At 33.9% G+C, this 26,293-nt stretch overlaps 1 protein-coding gene across 1 annotated transcript in view; it reads right to left on the reverse strand.

The window, feature by feature from the left end:
* Positions 1-218: 218 nt before the first annotated feature.
* LOC145671556 (uncharacterized) overlaps positions 219-26,293 on the reverse strand; it is a 94,949-nt gene continuing 68,874 nt past the window's right edge. Inside the window, exons 15-18 of the mRNA XM_081740744.1 lie at positions 22,473-22,526; positions 13,878-13,983; positions 8,766-8,866; positions 219-1,352 (exon numbers count right to left, since the gene is read on the reverse strand). Coding sequence (XP_081596870.1) covers positions 1,231-1,352; positions 8,766-8,866; positions 13,878-13,983; positions 22,473-22,526 — 383 coding nt within the window. The 3' untranslated portion in view covers positions 219-1,230. The remainder of the gene's footprint in view (positions 1,353-8,765; positions 8,867-13,877; positions 13,984-22,472; positions 22,527-26,293) is intronic.

Raw genomic sequence — 26,293 nt, forward strand, 5'->3', positions numbered from 1 at the left:
TAAAGATGGGAGACGATTACATTGAACGAATGTAATAGATGTTAGTCTGTGCATTAATTCAGGTACTAATTATAACAATATTGTTATTTTTATCTTGTCTTTATATATACAACATCATCGAACTTTACATAGATTGAAAGATGGCAATCTTAAAAATCACTACAATTCCATAGAACCATTTCATCACGAAACGATTATAGAATTTTATATACATTAGATAACGACAACAGACATATGAAATTAAAACTTCGAGCCAAATATAATAGAGGAATAAGTAAAGCACTCTTCCACTTAGAGCTACATTGTGCTAAAAGAAGTATATCATACAAGAAAATATAAATGTTTGATACCATGTGTTAAATCACTTAGAACATACAAAAATATACAAAGATAATAACTACTTGATCCGATTTGTAGTTTTTAAGGAATTATCTTACTGTTAACATTGCAGTTATTGACACAGAAAATAAAATACATTATGATTGTCTTTATAACGAAAATGTATAAAAGCCTCCATAGTGTGACCGAGAAAAACATGAGGAAAATTTATTTTAAGCCTTTTCTTCTTAACCTGGTATTCTTCTCTACAAAACAATAAACGATATATACAAATGATTTAGCTGAATATAAAACTTCTTTGCTGGTGCCTATCTATTACATGAACCATCAACTGTAATTTATAAATTGGCTAACTTTAAATTAAGTTGAATTTAAACGTAGCATATTAAAGATGCTAAATATATAATATTAGAAAGTGGGATTTTATTTAATCACGACAAAAGGTACGTGTTATTTAATTAAAAATATAATAACATTGTGGTCGACACACAACTTCTATAGATCGTCGATAAATGGATCATGCCCTGTAAGCAATTTTCAATGTTTCCAGTCTGATTTTAAAGTTGTAAAGAAAGAACAATATCATCATATTTTATGTCCCTTGTGGGGCACGCCGGGACCGACATGGTTAATATAAGTTTCCCGAATTTGAACATAGGAATACACAACAAAAATTTCATGCTGACTCATAACCGTTATCTATTACTACATAAACTTTGCATTGCCAACATTATTAAAGAAAGAATGGATATTAATTAAAGTATCTACATCATTTAAACCTTACACTTTACGATTTACTACAAAATGAGATATGGAGAATATCACACGTTAAATGATTAAGTAATTAAGCATTTGGAATTGGTGATTGTATTTGCCTAATCAATTGTCCTTTTAAGAGCTGAACTTCTTTGTAAAATGTGTGAAGAAAGGTCTGCAAAGTAAGAAGTAGAAAACCTCTAAGGCACTCATTGCACTAGCTCCCAGAAACAAACCCCAGACTCCTCCAACGGACACTGAAACAAATGTAACGTATTGTTAACATTATTGATTCTCTTATATATAGTGATAGTAAGAACTATTTTATTCAGTGAAAAATATATTTAATATTAATATCGATATTTTATATAAATAGTCATATAAAAGAACCTTTCTATATTATCGCAGAATTTTTGTAAATTGCTCGGAATGTTTGCTTCTTTTTCTGGATTACAAACTATGCTATACATAACTAATGGCAGTTCTATATAACCAGTATTTACGTCCCTCCGTCTCTCGATAGGTGTCACAGTAGAAAAGAATAAATTTACATTAAAAAGTTCAAACTCGTATAACATTCCATGATTATCCCCAGTCATAAGACCAGACGAGAAATAAGTTATTACGTATTATTTATATAACGAAAGTTGCACATACTACTAAACAAAGTACGTAAAACTATACTGGTAAATTAAAAAAAAATCAGTGAAAAAATTGTAGTATTCATGAGTGCTGATAAGTTGCTATCTTACCAATGAGCCATCATGTCGTACAGTGATACTTTTATGGAAGACAAGGTTTAATTTTAATCAGTAAATATAAAAAAGCAGGGAAATGTTACGTGATAGAGCATTCAAATGAAATTGATTGTTATAAAGAATGTAAATGATGGCAAAGTTTTTGATAGGATAAAAATTTGAAAAACCTAAAAAGTCTGCAAACAATTTATCTATCACAAGATCTCCATGATAAAGCCAGAAACTCCTAGCACAAAAGATGAACACTCTATCACTGACTCGCCGTATCCTGCACTTAATTAATGTGACACTCAGAGATATAATACTGTCCATCACAACTTTACTTGCTCCGGGATTCAACCGAAGATTCCTACCAGCTGAGGCGAGTGTTCTATTATCAAGACACTGTGCTTTCCAGCTCCTTTGTACGTACATCAAGCTAAGTTAATCCAAAATTGCGTAAAGCTATATTGACAAATGACACTCTTCAGTGATCAGCATTATTTATTTGAGTTACAACCTACTTTGGGATGCAAGCAGATATCCCTAACATCTGAGGTAAGCTTCTTACCACTGAGTCACAATGCTATCCCAAATATCTTTCAGAGGAAGCGCAAGCACCAATCCCACTTGGTTGGAGCTGATTCCTGGATTACGTATCGCACTGAATAATCGCAGAATTAAATAATACCAATCATGAAAATATTTTAATTACTTAGTAAATTTTTTCTAATAGTTTATTCCGTTATTTACTGAGAGCTCGATCTTATATTTAAATGTAAACAGCAAAACGAGTTTATTTGACTAACTGTATTTTTCAAAATGATCGCTTACTAACAGTATTTAATGTTTAATATGAAATTACACCTATGACATACTTACAAATTCAATTTGAATTTCCATACGAAAACGTGTGTAACAATCTACTACTCAACAGAACACATATTGAAATACGAATGTAGACTCTCATATCCAACTGTGTAGACATATCATTTTTTCTAGACGAAATGGTATGAGCGGTTCGGGGAAACATAATGGTATATCACATTTTATAACTTTCGAATAAATTGAGAGAAAAAAACGCAACAATCCCATGCAACTCAATGCAATGACATATATTAAACAAGCTTCCCCTGCCCTCTACAGTTATATTATCGAAATTAAACTATCTACATACTGTTTTATGTTTTAATACCAACACATTTCACCTAATAACTAGGCTCCGGATTCTTAGGTTCGAACCTATTTTATTCCTGTACAGTGAATGCAAAAAATTCGTGTTTTCTTTACATTTCAAGTTGCTATAAGTAGAACTATATTAGTTTTATAGGACTTAAAATGTCCTAATTGGGGGGTTAGGACCTAAAAAATCCTAAATTAGCTTTTAGAACCTATAACGTTCTAAATGATTCTTTATAGTTATTTTTAACTTGAAAAATACTTTCAAACACGTAGTCAACCAGTTTTCAACAATGCAATAACAAGGTTTCCTTCACACAGCATGTTTCTTTGTAATTTGCGGCTGCGATTGTGAATAAGCGGGGCAGCAAGTTTATTTTTAGCAACAACAGGTGCACGGTCATTCGATAGAAAGTTCATGCTGATGGTGTTGACCTCTTCTCCCTGTCAGCAATGGACATTGTGTCAGTGTTCTAACCTTGTAAGAAAGGAGAAGGAAGTGTGTTTATTGGGATTGCATTTGGATCATATCAAATTTGTACGAGTTCTCTTAACATTGAAGATTGGAATTGAAAAGGAAAGATCATGCCGAAACAAAAATAATCCAAAAGTGCTCTAATTCGAGAATGGATAATATCGGACAACAACTTCACAACTGATGGCAAAGTCATCTTTTGCCAAGCATGTGACAAACAGGTGAGTTTAATAAATTATTATTTTAAGAATTTTATTTTTTAATGTTTTTAAACAATTAGGATTATTCATATATAGCTAGGAAGCCCATTTTACAATGAGAATTTTAAACAACAAAGAAAAGAGATTTAAGAAAAATGGGCCTTGGCGAGTTATTTTTGTTGATAGAGTGTTGGTTTGGCATTCGGGAAGTCGTGCGTTTCCGTCACCGACCATCCTATCTATGTTTTCCTTTCTTCCCCGTCATACCAGGCAAATGAAGGAATGGTACCTTTTCTTGAGTTTAAATAGGCCTACTTAAAGGTACCATTCCAGTATTTGTCTGGTGACTGTGGACGAGATCAAACGGAGTACATCCCGAATGTGAATGCAGCACTCTATTAAGTGAGTTATGGATCCTCCCCTTCATGTGATGCTATTCGACTAACCATCTAATTTTAGTTGATCTAAGCATATTCTTTCTTCCTACAAAATTATGCGCACGGAATTTTGTGGAAATGGTGGGTAAACGGCACATCGCCATTAATTATTGTTATTGTTGCTGGCTCTTTAGTCCAAATTTCGTTGTTGTTTTTTTTCTTTCTTCTTATTTCAATTTTCAAGCAAGTTTATTGTCTTTAGTTGCTTCACGATAGCTACCTCAAATTGTGCATTTATTGAGGGTCGAAATCGGGACCATGCCCACTAAAAGCATGAACATTAAAGAGCATTAGCCTGCGTTGTCTCAAAGCCTTGTAATTATTGAAATGTGTACTGAATTTTCGGTTTAAATTTAGAATGCATTTAATTCGATTCCCAGTCTAGACATTCATTTTTTTGGTTTCGGCCAATCATCATGAAGCGATTGCGATTGTGCAGATACTTGAATTAAAAATAGCAAATTCCGGTCAAGAAAACTAGCAACATTAACACCCATAGACTAACGATGTGCTGACCACGTTTCAACTTAAATCATGGGCTGGTTGTAAACTTATTTTTGTGTCACCTTACTACAATAAAAATTTACAATAGGTTGTAATTGACTGTTGAGGGATAGCAGATGTTGTCCTCAGTTTAAAATCTAAATAGTCGTTTCTGTGCTTCAAGTCCTGGTTTAAAGTTTTCCTTGCGTAATTGTGTAGGATTGGTACTGTAATGTAAAATTTAACTCCATCTATCTTTTTACTTTTCATTGTGTTTATATTTGCTGCAAGTGAAATTTATTCAATCACGATTCACCTCGAGATATGCAACCCCTTTAGTAATCTAGCATTTTTAAAATTGTTTAATCACTGAAGTCACAGACCTTGCTACCTCAGTGTCATCGGTTCGCAAATGGTGGAACTATGTATCCGCCTCTGTAACGGAGCAGTTATTACAAAGCACTGTCCGCCAACAAGCATATCGTCTATATTTCTTCGCTCCACGACGCTGGGCGGACTCGGAAACTGGATGCTCTGGACGGAAATCGAATCCGCAACCACGCGAATAAGAATCCAACGCTCTAACCAATAGACTACAGAGCCTCTTAATCTTCTAACATTAAATTCTGGGTTGCTGGCAGTTTTATTGTCTATTCGTTTAACTACGGTTTTGTGTGTTAAGCAGCCACTTAAAAGGAACTTATTCCCTTAGTTTAAAACTTAAAACGGCAATTAACGGAAATATTTTACTTAAAAAAACGAGCAGAAAGTGAAAATAGCGTAAAATAATTTTATTTTCATTGGTTGCTCAGAAAAAATAAAGGAGACATTCAAAACGTGTTCAACGAATCATTTGTATCCTTCCCCCACCCCCTCACTAAAAAATTTAAAAACTCGTCTTTTTTCCATCATAATTTTACGTATCACTGTAGATTATTTATGTTTTTGTACAGTTTTCCCCGTATTCTTGTCCTCTCATGGGATTGTTTCAACAGACAGAAAGAGAAATAAGGTCTGTAGGAAAATGAAGTATTTTTTTAAACTAAAGTCTTTAAAAGAAATGATAACCCATAATACAAGATATGTAAAATGTCCATCGAAACATATTTGTCCCTTTTTCTTAATCTTTTGACTTGTAATATGTTTTTCTGATAGCAATATTTAAGATGTTTCCTCACTTTTTATTTTTATACAACAGCAGAGTACCTGTTTAATGTCTTTCAGGTGCCTGCGGACAAGCGATCTCACGTGCAACAACATCAGAAATCAGCCACTCATAAAGCAAATGTAGAAAGGAGAGAGAAAACAGAACAGAGAAACAAGCAACCGTTCCTCGGTTTTAAGTCCGGAGAAAACGAACCTAATTTTAAATTAGAACTTTGTAAAACCTTCACTTCAGTCAACATTCCGTTTTCATCGCTTCAAAATCCAATTTTTAAAAAGTTTCTGGAAGATTTTTGCATGCAGAAAGTTCCCGATGAATAAACTCTTCGAAAAAATTATTCTGTATGAAAAGACAATTGAAGAAATTCGAGAGAACATTGGTGACAACCTCATATGGCTAAGTGTGGATGAAACAACGGATAGCTGCGGCAGATACATTGCAAGTGCAATCGTGGGAAAATTTGACTGTGAAGAGCCGGGACTCCCTCATGTTATTCTATGTAAGGAACTGCCCAAAACAAACCATTCGACGTTGGCCATCGCTGTTAAGGAAGCTTTACAATTGCTTTGCCCAAATGAAGAAAAAGATAGACTGAGATTGTTGGTTACAGACAGTGCAGCGTATATGTTGAAAATGGGTGAATGCTTGAAGGCTTTCCATCCTCGCATGTTGCACGTCACCTGTTTAGCACACGGATTCCATCGTGTAGCAGAAATCATTCGAGAATTACACCCAATCGTCAACGACACAATTTCATCTGTAAAGAAGGTTTTCTTGAAAGCTCCTAACAGAGTGGATACCTTCAAGGATATGCTTCCAAACACACCACTGCCACCACAGCCCGTTGTGTAACGTGGCTCTCAGTAGCACTGTACTATGCAGATAATTTTGAAAGCATTGTTCAGGTCATCGATTCGCTCGACGAGATTAAAGCCGCTTCAATCACGTCTGAAAAAAAAAAAACTGAAGTCACAGTTTGCCGTACAACAACTAACTTACATTAAAGCCAACTTTTCTCATCTGCCTCAAGCCATCACTGAATTGGAGAAGTCTCTTCCACTAACAGAAGCTCTTCCAATTCTTCAAGAAGTGAAAGAGAAAAAAGTACCTGGGGAAGTTGGAACAAAGATTGCGGACAAGTTGGAGGCGGTTTTGAAACGCAGTCCTGATTTCACACAGATACAACTAGTGGACCAAATTCTTCGTGGAGACAATGTCCAAGCAAATTTGCTATGGAATCCCGAGGAATTAGCCAGTATGAAATGTGCGCCTCTTACATCGTGTGATGTGGAACGCTGTTTTTCTGCATTCAAGAGAATTTTGTCAGACGACAGGAAAAAGTTCACAACAGAAACTCTTGCCAAATATTTTGCTGTTCAGTGCCATTACAAAGAGTGAAGTGACTACTTTTTGCGCTATAGAAAACATGAAAAGTGCCGAAAAAACAATATTTGAACATTCGTATTTCCTCAGTGTATCGTTAGAAAAGTGAAGTGATATTTGTGGTGTTGTATAAAATTTCAAATATAACAAAACTGACAAAAAAAAAAAAAAAAAAAAAAAAACTACTACTATAGTACGCCATGCCATACATATGTTAAACTATATTTCAGCTATCAAAAAAGGTCCAAGGTAAGAAGAGTTTTATTATTTTTATTACGCAGAAGACTGGTTAGCATAAAGCTTACTAAATTAAGGTTACCATTTAAGTATGAAATAGCTAACAAAGTGTTTAAAGTGTAGTAATATTCCGTTTTCAGTAATATAACGCTAAAAATCCTAAACGGTGTTTTTAAAAACCTATAAAATCCTAAAATGTATTTTTTAAAATCCTAATTTGAATTTTTTGGGACCTAAAAATCCGAAGCCTACTAATAACTATTCCACCAGAATATCTTAATATTATGTTCGCCAGAGCCATACATACGTCCATATTTCGATTAATAAACCTTTATCTATCATAACTATAGAGCGGAAATTATGACAAAATGTCATATTTTGCCATTTAGAAAAAGTTCTTTGATAAAAGCCATTTTTAAAATTAATTGCCATATTTGCCATTTCCTGACTGCTTCTTCTTTCTAATTTTTCCTTGCAACGGGAAATGCAAGTCACGCTGCTAACTGATAGAGTGGAATGCATTGTCACCACTTAGTGAGATCAGGAATTTAAGGTTTCTAGCTGGCCCTCCCCAGGAGTGAATTACGTATTGTTGACCAACCAAGTCCAACAAATTCCTGGAAAAAATAGAAGGTAGCAGATTCTGCGATGATAAATGATATCTTCAGGTAAGGGAATTCAGTCCTATTTGTTTCCTGGTGTTGTTGTGTGAATCCTGTTACTCTCTCACTAATGCAAAAAGTTGAATTTCCGCTGAAAGGCAAAATACCTAACTTTTGTAAAAGAATTTGGACCGGACGTGTTTTCAACAAATGGATCAATATTCTTTTGCCATTTTTGAAAACTTTGTTTGTGCTGAGAAACGTTATTTTGTGACACAGCATTTAAGTTCCAAAAAGCATAAAACACTAACCGACAAGAAGTGCAGTGCAGATAAAACTACTCAAGTCTTGCCAGTGTTTTGTGCAGCCAATTCACGCTACAATCAGTTCACGTAATATTTGTGTAGTGCGTTCGTAAGCCGATATCACTCTTTCTAAAGTGGAAAATCCATCTCTGTAAAGTTTTTAGAAACTTACACAAAACGAAAAGTACCATGCGAATCTACATTAAGAAAGACTTTAGGGGCTGCATATATTGATGCTATTGGAAATATTCGAAGTGAGATTGGAGACAGAAATATTTTCATTTCCATAGACGAAACCACTGATTCTGTGGGTAGATCCATCTGTAACGTTATAATTAGGATCATGCACCCTGGACAACAATCGAAGATTTTTCTTCTGACAGCAGACATTGTGGAGAAAACCGACAGCTCCACTATATTGCAAGTATTTATCAGTGCTCTAAATCTTACTCGTTTAATATACTTACCACATATTTCGAGGAGTCCTCTCATCTCTCTCATATGCATTCTCTGCATCCTCAACTGATAATTTAATTTGTAAGTGAAGAATTCTGGTTGAGATTTGTCTCTAAAAATACATATATGAGTACTAAGAATGTTTGCCAGAGCTATTAGCATATAAATCAAAAAGCAACATTTACGTAATGTATACTATGCTACATGAGAATTGAAGTTAACCATTCGCCAATGTTCTAGCCATACAACTACTCCTGAAGGTGATAAATTTTGTACAGGATACTCCTTTTGTCACAAAACAAGATTAAGAAAGGGTTTTATTTAAAATACCTTTCACAAGTAGGAACAAAAGAGGGTTCAATTAATTTTCTTCTTCATTTTTCTTTTACATTTTGCTACAAATAGAGTATCTTAGTAATCCCTAACATGATTGAGTTAAATCCCGTATATAAGTAACCAATTTAAACTATCTGAAACGTCTTTTAATGTTTCGAAGGGCTGTTTGAAGGAGAGAACGTTGGGAGTTTCTATAAAGTTATATATATTAAAGGAATATATATTGTTTTATTAGAAAACAAGCAATGTGCGGATTCTTTTCAGTTGGGTTGTGGAATTTGGATTACAAACTATTTATTAGTAATAAATGCATATGTTTTAAGCGTTGTTAAAAATTCTGTTGTTAAGAAGAAAATAATGACAATTTCTATTAATATCCTTTTCCTTACTCAGATAATGTCTAGTATGAGATTTCGTATAACTTTGACTTCTGAAATTTGAAATACATCTTCATTAAAAATTAAGAAAATTCATGTTTTCTACGCTTTTGAGAGGAGGAAATGGACCAATTTCTAATACATTAAAATTTTTATTCTTTATACAAAACGGCCGAAAAGAGACGTAGATCAAGTATAATGTGGGAATTGAATTTGTGTAATAAATTGTTTAATTGAAAGTGAGCAAACATGTGTTTCAGCGGCTTCTTCAATGTGGTTTCAAACATAGGGAAAAAGAATATTTCACAACTCCATGCTATTAAATTTCATGGTTTCAAGGTAATAAAACTTATCATCCTACAAAGAACGGATACTTTTTATGCAGTATCGTTCAAACACATATCACTTAAAAGTCTAGTACCGCGAATAGAATAAATCTGGGAATCATTACTGAATAAATGTAGTACTATGGTTGTTAGTAAGCATTAGTATTTTTTAAAAGAACTATTTTTTCACGTTTTAAAATTATAATTAAGCAGTTAATTAAAAGCCAGCTTAACGAATATTCCTACTTTTTCAGAATGATTATGGTTTCAGTATCTTTAAAATGAGAAAACAAATTAAATAGTAATTAAGTCTGAAATGTCATTCCATAAGTACATAAAATATGTAACCAAATACAGACTTTATGCACATATTTAGAATATAGTGAACAATAACTTGACATATGCGTTTATCTTCATGAGGATGTATCATTTCATTTATCGGACACTTAACGTCAGCAAGGGATGAGACTGACAATTCTGTTTCATTTGGCATTCATTATATTACCGTTTATCGAGACGTAAATAAATATATAACCAAACAACACAGTAGCTTGCTAAAATTGTAATTAATCCCAGAAATATTGTGTGGAGGTTTGATATATTTCCAGTTAGTTTTATTTCTTGGCTAGATACTTGTTACATACATTTAGTATCTTCCTAAAATAAAATATATATTCCATTGAAGTCAAATAGGTCATTGTTCAATAAGCAATTAAACTGTGAAAGCGTTCTAAAATAGCTGGGATACGGTATTCCCCCACGCGCCTATTGATGTTTGTGTACTTGAAAATTCTTCTTTAGTTGCAAGTGTACATTTTATTCGTAATAATAAGAATTGACAGCATCAATCTTTGTGTTCTACTTAGTTGTGCACTGTCGTTATGCTTTCCGTTATTATCAGAGCTATATACATAAATATCGTATGAAACAGAACAATCTCGTATTTAAAGGCTTCTTCATGATGCTCTTGATTATTTTGAAAGTGTGACGATAGTGAATAGCCGCCTTGCCAGATTGCAATGGAGCATTATCTTCTGTGCTCAAATCTCTGGAGTTATTCCTTCGAACAGACTCTCTCTCACTATCAAGTGAACGGGAACGATGTTAACAAAAATGCTTTTTTCTGTAAAACTTAGTTTATGCAATAGGCAGACTTCGTCCCGAAATAGTCACAGACGTGAAGTGATCCTGTGACTCTTCCTTGTCAGATATTCTGAGCTCATACATCCTTATTTCGTGCAGTGCATGACATCAACTGTCCGTACTGTGAACACTGTAGCGTCCCACCAAGTGTTAGACACATTTTTACAGAATGTGCAGAATTCTTAGACGCCAGGGAACGTTTATGAGTAACTAGCGTATAAACTCACGCAAGAGAATAACACAAACACACCGAAATACTATTTAAGCCCCATTCCGCCTAAAGATATGCAATTCCCAATATTTCCTTTATTTCCAGCCTAGGGTGCAAGAATACATATACAAGTTTTATACATAACTCATTGTCTCTAATATGTAGTTTAAGTTGCGAGGAGAAAGTTTATACAAAATATCAACGATTCTACGTCTAATTCTACTAGTGTTCGCCTGTTTTGGACGTCTAGCTAACCTCAAAAATATTTAAGCTTATGGACTTCCTTTAGCATATCTATGAGCTCCTTCGTGGCTAAACGGTTAGCGTACGCGCCTTTGGAGTGAGAGACCCGGGTTCGATTTCCGGCGGGAGCTCAGGTGGTTCGGATTCCACGTTAATCAGTAGGTCCACGTCTCATATAGTCTTGCTGTTGAACGGGATATTAAACTCAAAATCAACTCAATTTAGCATATCTACTTCCCAAAACTTCGCCTTATATGGAGAAAATTTATATGAAATTTAGACTTTTTATGTCCCATAATTACGGAAAGCTGGCGAACGCCATCGAACAACATTTAAGCCTTATATATCCACCAGGAAATGCAATTCATAAAACTTAGCCTTACTCCCGATTTAAGATGCAAAGACTACATTTATTCAAAATTTCAAGGTTCTAGTAGTACTCGCTGGCGCATGACTTAATGGGTTCTGCCTCAGGACCCATGGTCCCTGGCCTGGAGTCAATGACCTAGAGGAACCTAGGATCACTACCACTAAATTTTGACAGGGGTACCTTCGACATCCCTACATTTTGGCAGGAGTACCTAGGACCGCCCTCTTAAAATTTGGAAATTGCCAAAACTAATACTTTGGTATGGTAGTATAGGGCCGGATATGGACCTTTGTAAGTTTTGAGAGTCCATTTCGTTAGCTTTCTTGGGCAAAAAATTGTTAATGTAAATTTCGGAGTTTTCTGACCAAATCTTTGATGAGTCTTTATTACCTCATTTGGTTATATGGGTGGGTCCAATTCCTTTCATAGGTCATAGGTACATTGATGCTTCACTCTTAAATTTTTGAAGGAGTACCTAGGATCACCCCTTAAATTTGGGAATTGCCGAAAAAAAATCAATAATTGGTAAATGTTTTCTAAGATCGACTATAAAGTTGGGTGGTCCATCTCATTTTCTTTCATGTGTAAAAGTTAGCAAAACTATGAAGTTATTGATCTCTTTCATAGCGGTTTATTACGTTATATGGATGTTTATAAACTCTCTTAATTGTCCTCCATATAGCAGGGTACATAAACGCACTCTCTAATATTTTCGGTGTCAAAAGGAAAGATTATTTTCTGGCAGAACCAGGGTCATGGTCCAAGACTAATTTCGACATTTAATCACCAAAAATTAAAAACTTTGGGAGAGATACCTATCTCTTGAGATCAAAAGGTTACGATTCGGTTTTGATTGATGGATCTCATAGGACCAGGACCACGGTGTCTAATTGTCAAAGCAAGAAAATATAGTTTAAATTGAGTCATTCTGAAAAGATAAATCCATTCTCTTTGAGGGGTGAAAGAGGGGAGGGCAGGGGTTCAGTATCACAATATTTCATGTCGTTTCCGTCTGTGGATTAAATGTTGCAAATATTAAAAAAAAAAAAACATTTCCGTGCCAACATATAATTACAGTATATGTTGTAAATCAAGCGCCAGTGTCATTTTGTCTTAACCCCTTACAGCATGCCGTGCCATATATGGCACATACCCTTTTCACGCTTTACCTTTTTTATGATTTATCAAAGGCACCAAATGACTGTTTTGTTTGCTGTGTGAGATATTGACGTGTATCAATAAGAGATTTTGGTGTCATCTGGCATGTTATTTGTGAGTTGTGTGTCATATATGACACTTACTTATTTCGGAATTAAGTGAAAACTCTAAAATTCAAGTTTTGATACATTCTTCAAGTTCCCATATGAGGATTTTCAATACTGATTATTTTTTTCGTTAAAAGAAAAAAATCATGCAGAAAGGGGTTAAAGGAATCAACTGCTATATCATTTTCCATGTGTTTACTACATATGTATAGTCATAGTACGCATTCTTTGTCAGCATCATTCATGAAATCAAACATTGACATTCGTCAATTTTATGAAGAACTATGTTTCAACAGTTATCTTAATAATTGAGCCATATTTGGTAACAATTTTCCTTTTTTAAATTATCAAAACGGAACTGTATGCTAATCATCTGCTTCACTGCATTTCACGCACATTGTAATGAGGGAGTGATGATTCCAGAATGAATCAAGTTGCTAGTTCCAAATGCGCACTCATACCATATTGTGGGTGTTCTGCTTAAAGTGGGAAACTTTCGTGGTTTTACTTGTAAGATTATCGTTAAAATGCTTTTTTTAGTATTTCCTGAATCATGTACACTTTCTTTTATTGGATAACAAAGAAATATTAGAAATCGGTACTGGTTACTATTAAGTACCACAAATACAATTTTATAGTTGTAGGTAATTATAATTATCACTTAAATATACCCTAGATTACTCAGATGCAAAAGGTACTCAAATACATGTAAAATGAACGTTTATACAAATATGTTACAATTACGTATATCACATTGTTTTCATTTAGTGTATTTTATAATTTTATTGGCATATATCCATACCTATGCTAAAGTAATATTCTATACCATAATATCAATAAGTCAAAACTTACATTTCTCCATGTCCGTAAATAACGTCTACTCTTCCTTCTGTACAACCTCGAAGGCAGTTGCATACAATTCCTTTGGTCCTGTTTGTGTTAAAGGCTTCTATCATTTCTGTAAGAATTTAAATAATTTAAATTGTTAATAAATCTTCTAAAATGTATTTATTGTAAAAAAAAAAATCACCCACTTTGAATAAAGATGGAGTAGGAAAGTAGAGATGATTGAAGAATGTGTTGCACAAAGAGTAGGACACATGTCATAGTGTATTTTGAAAATTTCAGTTTTAAGAGAGTGAAGAATCATTTTCTACAATTCTTTTTATATTGAAATCTGTGTTGCATGTTCTTTTCAAGCACATCCTGAAAAAATGCTAAACAGTTTAAAATTAATTTGAAAGATATTTAACATTTATCTTACGCTAATTCTTGGCATGCCACTTCTATTAAAAGTTACATCCTACGTGGTATTAAAGTATTTCTAATTATAATGTACTAATTAATTAGAGAAAACATATAACATACACATTGTAATATGGAACTAAATTTACATGAAATAATGTCGTTTCTAAATCAATATACGTACCTTCCTCAGTGTTTTACGTTTGCCTTACCTCGTTTGGGTGTCTGTAGCGTCCGCGTTCTTTTTATATTATATTAATGTCTTTTCAGCGACTAAGCTATCTAAAACGTGTTGAAATATACGTAGTTTCAGTTGTTACGTGCAGAGATAAGTTTATTATTCTACCTTTAGCTTATTACCTTTGGCTTATCATGAAATTGCCAAACATTATGGCAAAAGTAAATCGCGTTATGGGATAAAAAGTAATAATTGTAAAATAGATTGCATTTCTGTAGAATAAAATCCAATATTTGTTTCCTGTTTGAATGAACCTACAAGATCCGTAACTATTAACTTACTGCCAAATAATTTGATGTATTTACAAAATCAACACTGTCTATAAATCACACCAAGAATACACAGTTTATTAGCTTCAGAAGTACTTGGCTTGAATAGTAATACCTTGTTAGGCTTCCAACTGAAATTTTTAAAGGGTTTTGCCCTTTCTTCATGTAAGTGATATTTTCATTTTTTAAAATTATTTTTATTTCCCTTAGGTAAAGGTGCATCCTCTGCATGGTACTTCCATCGATGTTATCTTGAAAGATTATGAACAAAAATATTGAATTATCAGGGTGAAACAAATTTATAGCGCAAAATACGAAGTTTCTACTTATTGAAACAAGCCTTAAATTTATATTTATGTACTAAGAGATTTATTCGTTTTAAGGAAAGAAAGCACTTGTCATCGAATAATCAGTCCAAATATTGAAATGAAACGACATTTTTTAGCTTAACGTCCCACACTTATGACCTCTGGGCTAAAAGAAACGGATGGTTAATGAAAGCGAATGATTACGAAATTAAATTTTTCTACCACTAAGGATCGAACCTGGGGCCGTGTGTACCAAACGTACATGAGGTAGCCACTAAACCGGCAGGGAAAACCCCAAACTAATTCTTGATTAAGATTGTACATCAACTGTGCTATATTTGTATCTGAAAACGAATCTTATATATTTGAAGTATACTTCGTGTTTTAAGTAGAGATGCAAAAAAGCCGGTTTTTTTGAATCGATGTTTTTTTTAACATAAAAAGCCGGCTTTTTGGAAAAAATGAGAATTTTGGAAATTTTGGCTTTTTTCATTTTCATGATTTTTCTATCTAAATAGCTTTCTTATAGTATATTCTATAGTTAGATAAGGGTTCCATGACCTAAATGCGATATTTCGCTCTGAAATTCACCAGCAAGATGGATGGAGCACGTGTTTTACGAATTAAAGCTAACATGAAGAATGTAGTATTTGAGGGCAATTTTAGAGGCTATTTAACTTTATTTTAACTTTTGAGCTTTCGACATTTTTTTCCTCTCTAGATAATTTCAATTTGTCATCCGTGTTTCATTTCTAAGAACTTAGTACTCTAGCTTCTAGCGCAAAAGTTAAACTTACGTTTTTCTATATATTCGTCAAAGCGTACGTTTTCAATATATCCGTCAAACCGTACTTCCACATTTATGTTATAATGTAGCTGTGCAGTGATTTAGCAATAATTTTCCAAACAACCTTGAATACCAATTTATACAAATAATCAAGTAGCGGATTCAGAAAAGTATTTTAGGAGAGGTTTCTCTGATTGTTTCGTTTTCTAAAAAGTCCTAATTTTATTTGGGAGGTGCTTGAAGTTTATGAGTACAGGCATAACTAATATTTCGTTTCCATTTATATGTTTAGCAATAATCTTCCGGATCATTTTATACTGAGAATCAGTGGCGGATTTAGAAAAGTATTTTGGGAGGGGTTTTTCTTACTAATTTTTAGTTTTTCTAAACATTCGTAATTTTTATTTGACGGGAGCTTAAAGTTTATGAGTAAAAATAACTAATAAATATTTCGTTTGTTGCAGACATTCCGTAACTTTGGGGAACAGGCTTCAGTCCAAAAGACCGCCCCCCTAACCTTCGCAAAACCGTCTCTGCTGGTAATTAGTAATAATAACGATTTAAAAACAATAAGAAAGGAAGTCGGCCAACTCACAGTACACGCACTATTTCTACATTCACAGATGGAATGAAGAAAAGCTTTGTCAGAATGGTCGAATGCTGGGTTGAATCCCGGACTCCCGATAGAAGCGCAAAAGCTAACCACTCAGTCATGTTTGTTGTCCAGTTGTATTTAGCTTAACTTAAATATATTCCGTAGTCCTTTTTGTGAGGGGGGGGGGGTCCGTAATGATATGTTGAATCCCTCTTGTTAAAAATTAAAAAACTTTGAGGATTGGGTAAACCGTGATGGTGGTTATATAAAACTTAACTGTAGAATTTCAAGAATATACAGAACCAAACGCTCTAGATGTGCAGCCTAATATTTCTCTTATGTTTTATTTTAATTTTATTTTGTTTCAAAAAGAGGCTATGGAATATTTTGAAGTAAAAATACTACATACAATTTTGCTAGTTATATATGTATTTTTTTTGAAAAAGAAGTGTTAACTTTTAGGGTTGGCTGGTTTACACCTAATTTTTTTTTAATAACTGGTTTAAACCAGAAAAATAAAAAGAACGAAAAATGCGAATCGTGTGAACTTCATGGTGACGTTTCCACATATCAAACCACCTGCATTAGTTTTATTTCCCTTTCACCTTTTAATCAAGGTGTCCCATGTTCAATTCTCGGTCGAACCACAACCCTTCTTTCATGCGTAAACCAAGTAGCGGTTCGGATGTCACTTTAAGCGAAAGTCTTCTCCTTGATAACCTCGGTATTACGTAAGGATGTTAAGCCTAAACATACGAAACGAAACCAAATTGTATATTTCTGCATGTCTAAATGCCTGTTGTTTTATAAAGAAGCCAAGATTGCTTAAATATATTGGTAGAAATTGGCAACTTTATCGATTGCCTAGGTAGCTACCAACATAAGCTTGGATTGGACTTTCAATAATATCTACATACTAAATTTGTAATTTAATACCTCAGTTTTAGCGTACTGATTATGAAACGTTGACCTTTAAATTTTACATGCAAAGCAATAACAGGATTTTCCCGTTATTGTTTTACATTTCAAGTAATGACGGGATTTTCCCGATGGCTAGGGCGGGAGCTTCTCAATTTAAGACATTTACTGACCGGACTTCTTTAAGCTTATGGGACTTCTTCCAGCATAACCCCGCTGTTGCATAACAACACCAAGGCGAAACAAACTTATTTCTGTCAATATGTAATATAAATACATAAAGCAAAAAATCTAAATCAAAAAAGCCTGGTTTAAACCAAAAAAGCCTGGTTTAAACATCCCCCCCAAAACGGGTTTTTGGCATTTTCAAAAAAAAACCATGGTTCTTGCCAACTCTGCTTACTTTTTTATATAGGAAGTTAAAAACTTCTTACTATATACATTGGTTAATCCTTTGGAATTCATAATGTAAATATGTTGAAGTAAAATTGTTTGAAATGTATTTTCGAAATTCATTGTTTATTTTCGAGGTTTTATATTATTATCAGCATCAACCACTAATTAAATGACTTTTGTGTTATAGAGAAGCGAAACAAAGTCTGTTTTATCAATTTAAAGCAGAATTTTGAAAAAAGCCCAAAATTTCCCAAGCAAAAAAGCGAAGCAGAAAAAACCGAGTTTTTTCCAAAAAGCCGGTTTTTTTCCGAGCCCTTACATCTCTAGTTTTAAGGCCCTTGCGGGAATTTAGAAAGCTCGAAAATTGTGAAAAGCTCTTCAATGAACAAGAAAATTACACCTTAGGAGAGGTTCATTATATGAATATTACTATCTAATATATAAACAGCATAAATATACCCTTATGGATAACTAAGGCCTGATTAGTTATGCGAATTTAAAATATTAGCAAGATGTCTAGCGCTTTGTATAAAACATTATGTGGGACAGTTGATGACTTCCTGTCAATACGGTTTACACGCTTTTTAATCTTTGGAACCTTAGCTAAAGTAATAGACTTTATAGTGTATCATGATACTGTATTTCTCAATCCCATTGCCATTTTATCCACTGATTTCTCAAAACCATTAACAGTTATCTTTCTAAAGTTTTTCACAAATTTGGATTTAAATACACTTAGTTTTCAATGCTTCAAAGTACTTAATAAAACAAAATTCCGTTAAAAAGAAATGGTGGCTTGAGCACTGCCATATCTTTACGTAATGGGACTATTCAAGAAGACACCATGTCAAGTTTTATATATTTATAATCTTGCTTCTACTTTTCACATATGTAACATATATCATACTTACATTAATCCATGTTTACCAGACCATCATCTCAGTTAAAGTTATATTGATGACAGGTATTTTTATGTCAGCAGTATATCTACTTTCAATGATATCCAAAGTCTATTAGTTTTGAATCAAAATATTTCTTTAGCAATTTTAAATAAACAAAATATATGCTAGTAAGTATTCAACTCGAATACCGATTCACTTACAACATATACTACATGGTTGCTGTTTTGGTCAAAATACTTAGGAATGGAACATATAATAACACCGTACAAACAATTGATTTTTACTATAACATCACTGCAAGCAAACTAAGTGGTCTTCCAATACTATATAAATCACAAAACATAAACGTGCTAAGGAGAAATATATTCCTAAAATAACGGGATTTTTTGTAATACTATATACCAGTCAAATATTCACTTCTCTTATCCAAACATATAAATTCCTCAATAAGCAAATTTTGTTCTCTCCGTGGCACCATAAGCGGCTGCGTGTTACACACGGTTAACAGGTATTACTGCTTTCAAAGAGGCGAGTGAACTCCATACATGTTGCTTTCTAAGCAAAGTCATCACTAATTGAAATGTAGTATTGATTTATTCAATTACGAAAAGAACCAATGTGACTCGTGTTTTCTGGCTGTTTAGATTGAGGTGACCATTCATATCTGTTCATCAGAGGAAAAATCCAACAATTGAGGGACCCAATTCTGAAAATAGTTTCCGCTTTACTCGCCAAAGTAACTCATTGCACTTTACAACGCTCTATTAACATCACACAAACAACATAATGTTTCGCCATGCTTGATATTCAATACATAGAACCAAATGTTTATTAGCCTTGCGTACGACGAAATAATAATTATTTCTTTTGAATATATCAACAACGATTCCTTTTGATATTTTGTAATGTACGAAATACTAGACATATTATATCAACTAGATATAGCTTTTCATAATGTTTTCAATCACTGCAATATTCCACGAAAAAAGACTTCTGTATCAATATATCTCACAATGACTTTTTAAAAGAAAGTTAAGTAGTGGAAAGACAATAAAATAGAATTTCGTAAATATTTTTTATGAAGATGAACATTATATTAAATAGTGAATTTTGAGTCAGGTCACCCCTTCAAAAGCGTTCTGATGGACTTTTCAGGGGTACGCTTATAACACTTTCAAAAAGATTTTTCATCTATATATTTATGTATATTTGATTATTTTATGTTTATTAATATTCAATTTAGAGCATACGAAATGATGTTTCATACTTTGATTTCAATTTGTACTCATAAATTCAATAAATTTTCAGCTTATTATTACAGTTTTGATTCTTACATGATTGTAATTTATATATAGGATGTTCAAGAAGTTATGTTCGTTGACGTAGGAAAGCAATGAGTTTTCTTCCAGAGGGCATGTCAAGGAGTCTTAATATTTTAATACAATTATTGGAAATATTGTGTAGGATAATTTTCAGTTTCGGAAGATTATCAACGTTTTGTTTGGTTTTGGTTTGTTATTTGAATTTCACGAAACGCAGTCTGTGCATGTTGTTAATGTTGTAAGTTGTCTGAAGGTTTTCTGTTAATGTAAGCATTTTATAATTGTATATTTTGTTATTAACAAAAACGCATTGCATCGGATAGCGTGATGTAAGTTATGTAAAATTCTGAGTGTCGATATGATGCTCAATCTTTAAGAAGTATTGATTAACTAAGATTTCTTCAGATAAATCTCATAGGCATGTACAGTGATTTCAACCCGAATTTTGGGAGCCACAAGCTGCACTGTAAGCACATTTTGTTGTATAAATACTTCAGTTTATTTCACCATAGGCAGTCAGAATTGGACTCTGGATTAGTTTCGATAGGAGTCTTGAAGTGTTATTTGAAAACTGAAATGAAATCTTTGAGTTTTACGTCCCACGCTTATGCGGGCTAGGCTAAAGGAAACGGTCATGATGAAAAATGAATGAAATGGTGGAATCAAGAAAGTGGGAGAAAACTTGAGAACCCCGGGGAAACTCACGCACACGGTGTTTGTCCACCACAAAGTTCACTTGGTGGGAGTTGGGATCTAGCCCGGAACCACAGGCACTAAAGGTGAACGCTCTACCACTGAGACACCGCGGCCCCCTGTCAGTTATTTGAGAAGTTGTTAAGAGACCCATTGGTCTAGTATCTCATCGTTAAATCTTCAAGTTGAGAATTAAGTATTCAACAACGTTATTCTGATAGGCTGTTATTGTGTACAACAAAGCCAGCTGCACTCATCTAATGGACTTGCTGATTTGATCGACATCATCAACTACGTCAGGTATGATCCAGTTAACTTACCCTCTTGTAGCATGAGAATTGTCAAACACTTTAGTTATGTAACAGCCTTTCGCTACACAAACATACACTTAGAAACATAAGAATGAGAAATAATACATGTTAACTACTACTTGAAACTCGTGTTTCTCTTCTATACACACGCGTCTGTTTTTTCGTCTCAAAACAGTGGTGAAGATCTCCAAACTACCTTGTATTCATTTAACATTAGTATTATGAATAATGTAGGATGCATCTTGAGCTAATGATTCCAACCTGGAAGTACTCCAAATGTTCGATAAAAGCTACACTCCAAATTGAATTTTAAATGAGTAGCAACCCAGGTTGTCAACACATATCTTGCAGTGTTTCTTGCAAATCTGGACAGTTTGGTACGAGAAAGTTGACTTACGTCCAACAACAACATACACCTTTCTATGACGTGTTCCGTCTACACATTCAAGACTCATATCAACTTCCTCTGCAGGGCTACCGGGTCCAGAACACCCCACAATACTTCGTGATTCGAAATACATTTGTACACGTTCTTAATAAAACTACAGAAACCTTGTACCCTTGTTTAGCATAGAAATGATTGATGTAGCATAAAAAAATTAGCCTTACACTTCGTTTATACTTTCTCTTTTCTTCTAATATACAATCTAGGTTTTCCTTCAGAATATAGGTGGGAGTACTTAACAATTATTAACCATCTTCTGTGGATAGAATAACAACGGTTGAACATTACATAGACATAGTGTCTCGTAGTGTTTGATCCTCACTCCTAAAAACTTTTGAACTTCTCCGAACAAAAATTTCTGGGTACGCGGTTGTTAAAACCGACAACCAATATGCAAAACTGAAACGAATACAGTAATGTTAAGCAGTGAAACTTTTCGTAATTATGAATGCAGTACGACCTATCAAATGCAGAACTACGAATTGTAAGTTCCGAATCAAGTATATATACTGTATATACATTTTCAAAATCAACGGAATCTGATTCCCACTGTGAACAAATGACTGTTTAAAGTGATATTAGCGCTGTCTGCCATGTTTCTTGCACTAAGAACTAAGAAAGAAAACCAGTGGAATTTGCTGTCTATTAGACTTACATGGTGGGTTTGTTTCTACTGTATAGAGATATCACCGGACAGTGATGCACACCAAAAACCGGAAACGACATTGAACTTCAAACAAACTTTTATCTTCTATTTTTCTTTAGTAAAGAACGCACTTCAGTTTTCATCACATATTTATTTGTAACTTACTTTAGGTAGCCGAATTGAGTCATTTTCTACTAATATTACGTCTTTTCTACAACTGTACGGAACACCATAAAATACTACCTTCTCTTCACAGAGCCGTTACAGTATATGCAGCTTCTTGTTTAGATTGGATTATCTACTAAAGTAAAACGAAATCTGATAAAATTTTGAATATTTCCAAGAATATCTTATGTTTAACTCATAACCTACCTGTAATATTATGAATGCACTTTATTCCTCTCTCATCACAAATAGGTTGTCGATCTGAAGGAAAAGATAAACAAAAGATTTAAAAATACTTAATTCTTTAGAATTCTTTAATTTTACGATTAATACGACTATAATAGAAAGATGCACACTCCGCATGAAAAAATTGCGACAGCTAACGCCGTACAGTTAGGCCACCCAATATATACCTTCTTATCCCATAATCGTGTCAGGTAAAGAAACTCCCTCTCTCTCCTCCTTTCTTCTCTCCCATGCAAAAATTAGCTAACAACATGAGAGAAATTCTTATTTCAAACTACACATTTAGTAGTTTCGATAAAATGAAATAACAAAACCGAGACGAAACAAGATTCATAGGTTGATGTAGGGAGAAACTGAAACACACACAATGAAAAATTGAAACCAATGAATATGTATTACACAGAGATTCAAAAATGAGGCAGAGAGAGAGAAAGAGAGAGAGAGAAGAAAAAGAAAAAAGAGAACAGATAAAATTGTGGAATTCAAACGTAGTAAGAAAAGAACTAGAGTTCCGTTTAGTTTATAAAGTTCCGTTTCCAGAAATCAACAGTAATATAGAAATAACGTTTGTGTTTATATATATTTTTCAGAATTATTCGAATATATAGAGGATGCTTTAAACACTCATTAGGTCACTTTCATAATGGATAGCATACTCAATTTCCAGTAGAGCTGTATATCTCCGAGACACATCTAGGATCATGTCAAAAGTTTAACACACATGCTTTGTTTCCGCGTGGTTCGATTGCAAAATTGGTAGTGTTAATTTGACATACTGATCCAAAACACATTCTAATATACCCGCTATCCATTTCAGATTATCTATCCTCCATTTCAGACTACCAACGCAAACTGAACAAAAAAAAAAAAAAAAAACGAAACGAAAATATAAAGAAAGAAAGAAAATTGAAGAGTGCTATTTTACTGCTAAATTTCTATCAGAAATACCCTATATTAAAACTTTAAACTGTATCGTAATGAAAAATTATAAATGTTCGAAAGGAAAAGTTTATGTTCCTCATAGATGTAGCATGTTTCGAATTTCAAAGTGATAAAAACACATTGAATTATAGGATGGGAACAAAATTTGTGTCGAACTAGTATAAATAAAATGTTTCCAAATAACCAAAGAGGCTACTATTTTCTAGTCTATTCCGAAGATTTATCTACTCCGAACATCCAGCATTGATTTCATCTCTTCAGGATATAACGTAATCTGCACGGATAGAATGAATACGCTAAGAGCTCAAACGGATCATCGTGTCAGTCGGATGATGTAGATCACCACTGGGTCAAGGATTCAAATCCGTAGTGACCCGGTAATTTGACTGAGACTTGGTAACCCAAAGGATAAAAAAGAGATTTTACTTATTACCTTGCGTTTAAATATTATTTCTTTCAGAGATGACCAGAACTGGGGATGCTATTCCCCAGAGCACGAAAAACACGACGCCGAAGTTAACAGTTAATTAGATTATCCAAACCAGATATATCGAGCTCTTGCACCGTTTTAACTTTGGAACATAAAGTGCGTGTGCGCGTGAGAGAGAGAGGGGGAGAAGTGAAAGATGCAAAGACAGGATAGGAAAACGTCAAGAAAAAGACAGAGAGGAGGGGAATGAATATAAATATGAAACATACTTATCATTGCAGTGTATGATGTAGAACGCACACGCTGTTTATTTAAATTATCGTTAGTGATGCTTTGTAAGCTCTCCATCAGAAGATGAAACTCTTTTTGTGCATTATTTAGTGCGAAAAAATCATACTACCTGATGGGGAATCGAACCAAGATTTTTCATTTGGAAGTGTAACACGCTACCACTACACCACCGATTGCTTTAGCCAAACTTTGTTTAACAAATGGTATAGTGTTTCTTTTTGAGAACGATAACTCGAAAAGTGTATGCGGCAGATCAATGATGTCTTGTGAATGTCCTGGTAATTCCCTTGCCCTTTCCCAACCAACATTCGTAAATCCTTTCTCATGATATATGTGTCTGCTTCCACATTCTTACGTATTGTTTGTCCAGTATGATAAGTCGATCCTTCACAATCACTTTGCAAAAAGTTAATTTTGGCGTGAACAGAATTTTAACCTATGTTAGATATCTGTATTACTCATAAGGCCATTACATTACACCTACACTAGCATGCCACCTGAAGGGACAAGCCAAATATTACTTACTTTAGCCCTGATCTTTGGAATTTGCAATCGAACCACTCGGAAACAAAGCATGTGTGTTATACGTTTGACATATCCTAGATGTATCTCGGAGATATACAGTTCTACTGGAAATTGAGTATGCTATCCATTACGAAAGTGACATGATGAATGTTTAAATCATCCTCTATATATTCGAATAGTTCTGAAGAAATCTGTAAAAAGAAACGTTATTTCTATATTACTGTTGATTTCTGGAAACGGAACTTTATAATGTTAGGTTCTTTTCTTACTACGTTTGAATTCCAGTTTTATCTGTTCTGCCTTTTCTTTTTCTTTTTCTTTTCTCTTTTTTTGTCTCTGTTATTTTTGAATCTCTGTGTAATAGACATACATTGGTTTTAACTTTTCATTGTGTGTGTTTCGGTTCCTCCCTACATCAACTTATGAATGTTGTTTCTTCTGAGTTTTGTTATTTCATTTTATCGAAACTAATACATGTGTAGTATGAAATCAGAATTGAGCTCATGTTGTTAGCAAATTTTAGTATGGGAGAGAAGAAAAGAGTAGAGGGAGGGGGTCTCTTTACTTGACACAATTATGGGATAAGAAGATGTATATTGGATGGCCTAACGGTATGGCGTTAACTGTCGCAATTTTGTTAATGCGGAGTGTACAGCGTATGTTAATTTCCCCACTTACTATTCACACATTTAAGCTTTCGTTCAAAATCAAGCAAAGTAGTAAAGAAAACTAAGAAATAACCACATAAGCTTTACACATACAGGTATTTTCATATTCTGTAACATCTCATAGTGGCATTAATCGTCTCAAAAATAGAAGAATGTAGTAACAAGGTTTATGCTAGTGAAGAAGGTTTTGTGAATTCGGCTTTCAAGATGATTTGACAACGGGTACTGCACAAAGCATTTGTTCACCAAACATTAAAGAAACACACAAACATAACCGGCAAGAGCAATCGTGGTTGTTGTTGCAGGCTTGTCTGCCTTAAAGATTGGAAGAATCAGAATCACACGTTATAGACATGGTAACGTCTCTCGAATCGTATGCAATTAAATAACTGTGGATAAATCTCTGCAGCAGTATTGGCTGCTACATGTAAGTAAAAGTAAAAGTAGTAAAGAAAATGTAGGAAGTCGCAAATGACCTTACAATCTTCCGAATTAGTACGACTAAAAATCAAAATATTCCTCTCGGTATAAGTAAGAAAGGGATAAAATTCGACCGAATAGTACGCCAAATCAGATATAAAGAAGAGTGTCGGTCTAATATGTGAGCATTATCCATGCAGTTGGTTTTCAGACCAGCTACTACACACACGAGTAGTAGAACTGTGACCACTTGTAAGGCCAAAGACAATCCCAAATGTTAAGTGAGAAAAGTTAATTAAACTTTACAAGTTTATCACTTTCAAGAATTAACATGATTTCGAGCACGGATTGAAAAGAAAGTGAAACTTGTTTAAGATTCTTATAATTTAAACACTTTATATTAAAAACGGAAAGCGCTCACAGACGAGAGACGATACCTTCTTGGATTTCCACAGAGCGCCACAATACTCGTCGTAGTCAAAAGTCACCTCCACAGTCTCGAATAA

This window comes from Thermobia domestica, chromosome 15 (genome assembly GCF_964235325.1).
Source record: "Thermobia domestica chromosome 15, izTheDome1.hap1.1, whole genome shotgun sequence".
Lineage (NCBI taxonomy): Eukaryota > Metazoa > Arthropoda > Insecta > Zygentoma > Lepismatidae > Thermobia > Thermobia domestica.